General features: G+C 45.4%; 1 protein-coding gene across 2 annotated transcripts; it reads right to left on the bottom strand.

The window, feature by feature from the left end:
- Nucleotides 1-559: 559 nt before the first annotated feature.
- On the bottom strand, nt 560-8,661 carry LOC110969370 (kunitz-type protease inhibitor 2-like). 2 transcript variants are annotated; one of them, XM_051958039.1, is made up of 11 exons: nt 8,559-8,661; nt 7,833-8,152; nt 4,764-4,934; nt 3,723-3,815; nt 3,518-3,541; nt 3,223-3,384; nt 3,024-3,092; nt 2,573-2,740; nt 2,437-2,481; nt 1,948-2,056; nt 560-1,835 (listed from the first exon to the last, which is right to left on the bottom strand). In XM_051958039.1, the coding sequence occupies exons 2-11, from the start codon at nt 7,960-7,962 to the stop codon at nt 1,742-1,744; spliced, it is 1,065 nt and encodes a 354-aa protein (XP_051813999.1). In that variant the 5' UTR covers nt 7,963-8,152; nt 8,559-8,661; the 3' UTR covers nt 560-1,741. The 2 variants fall into 2 exon arrangements, with proteins under 2 accessions (XP_051813999.1, XP_051814000.1); XM_051958040.1 differs by lacking the exon at nt 7,833-8,152 and having other exon boundaries at nt 8,559-8,653.
- Between the last annotated feature and the right edge of the window lie 21 nt (nt 8,662-8,682).

Below are 8,682 nucleotides of genomic sequence, written 5' to 3'. Positions count from 1 at the left end.
AAGCACTATACATTGCCAAAATAACACTAGGATGGAAAAGTGAAATAATACACTTAAATCATAGATATTGCTCATGATAATGAAATAGCTATTTCACATATTATTGAAAAATATTATATTGTAAAGTATAAATAATACATTAAATCACTGCACACAAACTGTAAATAGCACAAATGGAACATTATAATTTAGCTGAAGTGAACAGCCACAGTTAGAAAAGAAGCCAACAGACAGAAATCTTCAGGTTTAATGAGATAATATCACCATGTTCAGGTTAATTTACAGTGAAATGGATCTAAAACAAGACTCTGACTCCGGGTAAAGTCACTTCATCAGTCTGTGTTTACATTAACATCACAGAGAGCAGGAAGGATGGATCTGTGGTCTGATTCATAGAATTTAACTGCGGATGTTCTTAGATGTCTTAAAACTAAACCAGTAATAAAGTCAGCTGCTGTCTAATAAGAGCGTTACACTGCAGCTGACCAATACATCCATGGTCCATCAATGAACCAGTGAAGATGTTTAAGTACACAAAGACACACACATCTGCTCTCAGTTCAGGTTTTATGGGTTGTTTTTATTTAATCAGATGATTGTCAGCAGTTCAGGATCACTATAATACATGACAGACATTTTAAAGGAAAACAACTTTATTTTAACACAACAGACACGTAAAACAAACCTTTAAAAGCAGTAAAAATCTGATTGTGTGGTCAGTGCAGGTTCATCAGTTCAGCCTGCAGGGGGAGACAACGAGCCACAAAAGGTGCATCATGGGAACTGTAATGTTTCTACTTTATTGATTTATTTTAAATGTTTATCATAATTTATCCAGTTTGTTGTCTGCATCTGAACCAAAGTCGGGTTTCTTCTTCAAACTGAGCTGAGAAGCTGCACACAGAATAACAGATTCAGTTAAAACACACCGTTTGAATTTCACCCCTGAAGTAGGAAAGTCACACAGCTACATAAACGATCAGATCACATCTTAAATTCACCCAAGTGAAGAACAAAAAACAAACCTTCATTTTACAGAAAAACCTTCAGCAGAAAACAGCAGCAGACCAGAACATCAGTAACATCCTGTAGTCCCTGGCTAGTGGAACAGCAGCGACCAACCACACACAGCTCACCTGTGCAGGTACGGACAGGCGGAGCGCTCACCTGTGCAGGTACGGACAGGCGGAGCGCTCACCTGTGCAGGTACGGACAGGTGTAGCGCTCACCTGTGCAGGTATATATATATATATATAGGTGCAGCATTCACATACAGACGAGTGCAGTGTTCACCTGTTCGTACCTGCACAGGTAAGTGTGTTGGTCTGGGACCTCTGAGTGATGGGTATGAGGCTGGAGAGTGGATTTAGTTCCTAAGCTGTTGTTTATGCTAAGCTAAGCTAACAGTCAGATAAATGTTGAGCTCTCACTGTTCTGTGAGTTTAGTTCAAATAAAACCACTGATCAGTGAGTGATGATCAGTACAGGTATTGATCAGTACAAGTATTGATCAGTGAGTGATGATCAGTACAAGTATTGATCAGTGAGTGATGATCAGTACAGGTATTGATCAGTGAGTGTGATCAGTACAGGTATTGATCAGTGACAGATCCGGTGCTTCTCTGCTGCTCTATGAGGGGAAACTGACATTCTGTTTAGTTGTTCTTCAACCTCAGATCTGTTAATAAAATATGAACCCCACCCAGGGCCCCCGGCGGCTCCTCAGGCCCCCGGAGGCTCCTCAGGCCTTCTGCTCCGGTTTGGGGCTTTCAGGGACGGTCAGGGAGTCCAGAGAGGACAGCTCATCTTGATCCGGCAGCAGCTCCTCCTTATCGCTGAGGACAGACACAGTTAGAGGATTATTCTTGCTGTCTGTCTCTGAGGACAGTTCTGTCTTCTACCTGCTGTCCTGAGCACTGACAGCAGGGGGCGGCCTGTCGACGTTACCTGATGGAGGACGGACGGCGGAACAGACGGCGGCGTTTTAGCGTGACGATGACGAGGGTTGCCAGCAGCAGAGCGGAGATGACGGTCAGCGTGACGAAGAGGAAAAAGGCTGCAGAGACAAGAAGACGAAGGTCTGAGACACACAGAGGGACAGAAGAAAGTACACCATTTTGTGTCTCATTTTTGTCGTTTTGCATTTCATTTTGGACGTTTCGTGTCTTGTTTGCATTGTCTTTTCTATCTTTTATGTCTCGTTCGTGTCTTTTTTTTAGTCTCGTTTTTGTCATTTTGTGTCTTGTTTGTATCTTTTGTGTCTCTGTTGTGTTATTTTGTCTCATTGTTTCACTGTCTGGTGTCCATTAACCTCCTCATTAGTCTTTGTCATGGTGCCCGTTGCTGCTAAACTCCCACAATGCTCTCTGCTGTAACATGGCCTGATGCTGTGGTTCTGACATCTGTCCATTCTGGTGGTCCAGAGGAAGAACTCACCTGCAGTCCAGCGGTTCCTGGTTTTTCCTCGACCATCAAAGCGACCTGAAGGAGAAGAAAAGCAGCTCAGAGTTCATCTCATGGAACCAGCAGACCTGAAGTCTGAAGGCTTCCTCCTGAGAGGTGAGGAGTTTACCGTCTCCACCGCAGCGGTCCATGCACTCCTCCACCGAGCCGTACCGGTTCTCGTTGCCACGACAACCACCGTAGATGAAAGACTGACAGGAGGCGGAGTCTGGGTTGTAGTAGAACATGGGGAAGGCGGCTCTGCAGGGTCCGGGGTCCGGAGACACCAGGCAGTGACCTGAGACAGAACATTTACTGGGATCATTTACCGGACCTGTGTTTGTTCCAGCGCCACCTGCAGGTCAGACTCCTGAACCCCGAATTGCCTACCAGTGACTGTTCTGCTGGTGTATGAATGTATACTGACTGATGCTGCAGGTTGATTAGCAACCTGCACATTAGTGTGTGAATGTGTGTGTGTCTGGGTGAATGGGAGCAACTGTTGTAAAAGCGCTTTGAGTACTCTGATGAGTAGAAAAGCGCTATATAAGAGCAAGTCCATTTACTCCATAACGTCTCACCTTTATACGTCGCCAACGCCTCACCGTCATCATCAGCTGACACTTTCTTAGAGGACGGCAGGACCGTGACTGCAGCACAACACAAACACAACACACAGGTGAGGGGACTATCTCACCTGTACAGGTACACACAGGTACAGTATTTACCTGTACAGGTACACACAGGTACAGTATTTACCTGCACAGGTACAGTACTAACCTGAGCAGGTAACCATGCAGCTCTCCTCATCAACGTAGTTGTTCTTGTTTCCTCTGCATCCTCCGTAGGTGAATGATTGACAGCTCCCTGCCTCCCGGTCGTAGTACCAGCGTCTGAACGCCGCCCTGCAGGGACCCACCTGAAGCTCCGCCTCACAGTGCTCTGATTGGACAGCAAGCGTTGTGTTTACGTTGTGTTTACGTTGTGTTTGTGTGACTTTTACTGCTGTGTGTTTCCATACTGTTATTTCGTGAAGCAGCTTCAACAGTTTCTGAACAGAGAAATAGAAACATACCTGCATATTCCTCAGCAGACATTTCTGCAGGAGACAAACAACTACATTAATCAGCTGATCTGAAACATCAGGACGTTATATTACTGCAGTACTACTGGGACAGTACTGTAATACTGCAGTAATATAACAGAAATACTGCAGTACTGTTGATAAATGTTGTCAGTGTAACTACTCCATGATCACTGATGGATCAGGTCGGTGTTACCGGTCTGCTGGGGGGATGAGGACTCTGGAGGACTAGATGGAGCCATCCGAACAGCTTTGGGAGCAGCAGTGGAATCTTCAGGAAGAACCGAGCCTGAAACCACAGACACACACTGTGAGGTCACAGACACGCACTGTGAGGTCACAGACACGCACTGTGAGGTCACACTGATGGCATTTAACTGATTTCAGATGTCTGAACCAATCAGGCAGAAGCAGGTGGTGATGTCAGTAGATGTAGATCAGCTGTAGTTCCTGGTTGTTCCACCAGGGCGAGCCTAACTTTTATTTGTTCTTCAGATCAGAGGTGAAACCAGTCTTCTTGTCTTTTATTTTGTGTTTTTCTGTGCAGCTGTGGGCTTCAGCTTCTGTTGTTGTGATGTTAAATAATGAAGAACAACAAGCGGAGGACATTTAAGTCCAGCAGAAGTCTTTGACCTGCTGCTTCTCTAGGCTTCAGGTTCCAGGTCAGAAGGTCCCTGTAGTTAAACCACCAACAGCCTGAAGTCCAGAGATCACTTATCTCTGACGTCTTCAAGCTGCTCGTCTGGTTTCTGAGCTCAGCTTTTGGCTCTTCTGTCCAAACAAACAAACTGTCTGTGTTTCCTCAGTCAACCTGTTATTGTTGTTGGTTGGTTCTAGGGAGAGGCTCTGTTGAAGCTGATCCACCCTGCTGGGGAAAGATCCTCGTTTCAGCAGAATGTAAAGTCACAAAGTAAAGTCACAGAATCCCCTCCTCTATAACTGCCTTCTGTAGCCCAACAGCTCTGTGGTGCAGTGATAGCATGTTGGAGATTCAAAGGTTGTGAGTTCTCGTCCCACCACAGTCATTGTTTTGATTCAGTCGGTTCTTCTTCTCTGGTTTGGTCGGTTTTTCTCTGGTTTCTTCCTGTGAACTGGACTTCATTGTGGGGCTTCATCAATAATCCCGTTATCGTCCTCTGATGGACGATTATTGATCAGCTCCAAACCTCACCTTTACTTCTGACCAGTGATGCAAGTCTGGATTCAGAATCATACTGCTGCTGAGAGATCTTCTCACCTGTAACACCTGAGCAGGAGGACTCGCACTCCTCCAGGGTGAGGAAGTTGTTCCTGTTGGACTCACAGCCGCCGTAGGTGAAGCTGCTGCAGCTCTGAGTGGTCACGTTGTAGAAGAACCTGGGAAAGGAAGCTCGACATGGACCCACCTTCATGGGCAGCCGACAGTCGACTGACCACACACACACACACACACACACACACACACACACACACACACACACACACACACACACACACACACACACACACACACACACACACACACACACACACACACACACACACACACACACACACACACACACACACACACACACACACACACACACACACACACACACACACACACACGTTAATATTAAACCTGAAAATCTACAGTGGAACAATCAATAACAAAAATACAAGCTGCGGTTTAAATGGATCAGCTGATCAATACGTCAGCTGATGTATCGATCAGCTGATGTATCGATCAGCTGATATCGGCCTATCAGATGTCTTTGTGTTCCTGCCGACATGAAGGTTTCTTTCTTTATTTCATAAACTGTATTGTCCCAGTCTGTCCATCAGGGGGCGCTGAGCCTCTCTGCAGCACATGTAGCAGAGCAGCCGGTGGTGTGGAGTCGGCAGGTGTGTTCACTGGTCGGTTTATAGAATTATTAATCTATATTAAAATAAATGTGAATATTTTAATCCCTCAAAGCGGCGCTGCTCAGATTCTACACTCCACAGCATCGCTGCTGCTCTCAGGTTCTGTTGAACTCATAGGAACCGGTCGGACCGGTTTGACCCGACACAGGACAAACAGCTCCACCTGTGACTCAGCACCTACCTGCTCAGGTGACATCAGACAGGAAACAAGCTCAGATTCAAGACGAGAGATGATAAATATCTGACAGATCAAACCTGTTCCCGCCAGAATAAAAGCCCAGTTTACTGACCTAAATACATCAGTGGAGTCAAATCAGCTTAGTTCAGTCTGATCTGATCTCTAGTGGACCGGACCAGTAGAACCAGTAGAACCACAGCAGAATAACCTCTAAATAACCACAACTCCGAATGGTTCCTTTGTTTTACTGCACAAATGTTCACATTTAAGGAATTATCTTTTTACTAAACATCATGAACAACCTGAAATTTATGAAGAAAACTAAGTTCAGTTTCACCCACATTCATCCTCAGTTTATCATTTCCACATTAAACTTCCAGATCACAGAGTGTCTACAAAGGAACACAACATTTAGTCACCTGGACCTGAACCATGGAGGATCAGAACCACAAAAAAGACCAAAAAACAATAAAAATAAGACAAAATATTACAAAAATGAGACCCACAATGACAAAAAAAGAAGAGAGAAACGACAGAAATGGGAAACAGAACGACAAAAGAACAAAGAACAATCTAGTATTTTACTTTCTGATCCAAACAACCTGTCATGGTCTAGAAATGATTTTAAATTTATACTTTTACTAATTTACAATCTGCAGTTAATGTCTTCTCTGGAATTTTTCCACTTTGAGGACCGGATTGGACCCTCTGGAGGACCACTTTTGGACCACGGGCCTCATGTTGGACCCTCTGGAGGACCACTTTTGGACCACGGGCCTCATGGTGGACCCTCTGGAGGACCACTTTTGGACCACGGGCCTCATGTTGGACCCTCTGGAGGACCACTTTTGGACCACGGGCCTCATGGTGGACCCTCTGGAGGACCACTTTTGGACCACGGGCCTCATGGTGGACCCTCTGGAGGACCACTTTTGGACCACGGGCCTCATGGTGGACCCTCTGGAGGACCACTTTTGGACCACGGGCCTCATGTTGGACACCCTGCTCTAAGCTGAAAATATTGTCCAACTAAAGTGTTTGTCATCTTAAAATCTTCCTTCCTAATGGATTGAAACCATCTTTGGTTGCAGTTTGCTGGTTGAACTTTCAGAACTTTTTAACGGATGCTGATCACTGAAACCTGCTCTCTGATGACGTGTGAAGTTACACAACAACCAGACAGGAATCTACCACATTCCATCTGAACTTCCTGGAAACACCGGAGTTTGGCTCGTCTGGACCTCAAACGTCTCATTTCTACCCTCTGTAAACAAACAGCCGAGAGTTTAGTGACTGACGGAGGTTTAAAGTCTCTGATTCTGATCGATACGATCAATAACCGACCAGAGAGGTTTTCTGTTTGAAGATAAAACTCATTATTGATTTCTAGAATCTGCTGATCATCTTCTGGATGAATCCATCAGTTTCTAAGAGTCCAAAACCAGAAATGTTCTATCAAAAGAACCCAGAAAATGTTAGACTCGATCTGATCAATCGATTATCAGAACAGATGGTGTTGATCAACAACAAAAAGAAGACACAATATCACAAAAACAAGACACAATATCACAAAAACAAGACACAAAATGACAGAAATAAGACAAAATATTCCAAAATGAGACACGAAACAACAAAAACAAGACACAAAATGACAGAAACAAGACAAAATATTACAAAAACGAGACCTGAAATGAAAACCAATCGACTGATCGATCAGGATATTTCATGTCAAACAGAATCTGAAGTAAAGCAGCTCCAAGTGGAGACAGGAAGAAGTTCTGATGCTTCAGATCCAGAACACCTGATTCCTCCTGGTTCTACCTGCTTCTCCCTCCACACAGCAGCAGGTTTACAGTGTAAACTGTGAGAACCTGTGGGGCAGATCACAGACGTCACCTGTGCAGGTAAACACTGGAGCAGAGCTGCAGCATTCCTCAGATCACCTGCTCAGGTGTGACTCTGATCAGCTCCATCTGCATGATCAATACCTCTCTAAAGGCAGGCAGAGGAGTGTTTCTGTCGTTTATGTTCGCTTCAGTCACTTAATCTATAATTCTGATCAAATAATCAATCACTATGATCAAATAATCTCCAGTTATGATCAAATAGTCAGTCATTTTCACATAATCAATCACTCTGATCACTTAACTAAACTGTTGAGTGTAATCACGTGACCATCTCACCTGTTCCCTGTGCAGTCTGTTCAATCAGAGCTGATCAATAATTGATAACGGGTCTTACCGTGGCTGGTCTCCTTGCGCCGCGGTTCTGAGTCCAGCAGCGGGACCACGTAGGGAGTCGGTCCAGGATCCAGAGCCAGAACCAGCACCAGGCCGGAGCCGAGCAGCAGGCCGAGCGGTAGAACGTTCATCCTCACAGCGATCCTTCCGAACCGAACCGAGCAGAGCCGAGTGGAACCGAGGTCAAAACCGTGACTTATTCCGAACCAAACCGAGTTTCAGCGCAGCCAGCTGCAAACGGTCACTTCCGCGTCTGGAGGCTTTTTGTTGTCGCAGAAACTTTTACCTGAGCGACAGGTGAGGTCACCGAGGCCCCGCCCCCTGCGTCACACGCACACACACGCGCCCGCGCACATACACATGCACATGCACACACATACACATGAGAAGCGGCACGAGGCCCCAGCACATGCTGCATTCACTGTCTGCTCGGAGACATGTACACCACCGAGATAAATACTCACTACTACTGAAATAAATACCATTAGTATTGAGAAAAATGCTGCAACTGGTACTATGCTGTACATTATTATAATAAACGCAGTATTTTGGACCGTTCCACTGCATCAGAACCTGAATTGGACAGAATGTTGCATTTTGTTGAACTAAACCTTTTAGTTTGTTCTGTTAATTTCTGGTAGTTTATCAGGTTCTCTGTTCTCCCTGGTTCTGGTTCTCCCTGGTTCTCGTCCTATCTGGTTCTGGTTCTTCCTGGTTCTGGTCCTACCTGGTTCTGGTTCCACCTGGTTCTTGTCCTACTTGGTTCTGGTGTCTCTGTCCAGCTGTCCAGATGTATCTTCCTGTCAGCTGGCTCCGCCCCCTGAGACCCTCTATGCATCTATGCAGATGGT

Source organism: Acanthochromis polyacanthus, chromosome 13, assembly GCF_021347895.1.
Source record: "Acanthochromis polyacanthus isolate Apoly-LR-REF ecotype Palm Island chromosome 13, KAUST_Apoly_ChrSc, whole genome shotgun sequence".
Lineage (NCBI taxonomy): Eukaryota > Metazoa > Chordata > Actinopteri > Pomacentridae > Acanthochromis > Acanthochromis polyacanthus.
Note: the sequence above shows the minus strand (reverse complement) of the source record. Positions and strands in the feature narration are given on the sequence as shown.

Excerpts from the sequence above, each read along its gene's own strand:
- LOC110969370 (XM_051958039.1), bottom strand. The coding sequence starts at position 7,962 with ATGAACGTTCTACCGCTCGGCCTGCTGCTCGGCTCCGGCCTGGTGCTG. Across the intron at positions 2,741-3,023 it reads GGCGTTGGCGACGTATAAAG|GTCACTGCCTGGTGTCTCCG; the intron begins GTGAGACGTTAT and ends GTTCTGTCTCAG. Across the intron at positions 2,482-2,572 it reads GGACCGCTGCGGTGGAGACG|GTCGCTTTGATGGTCGAGGA; the intron begins GTAAACTCCTCA and ends CTTCTCCTTCAG.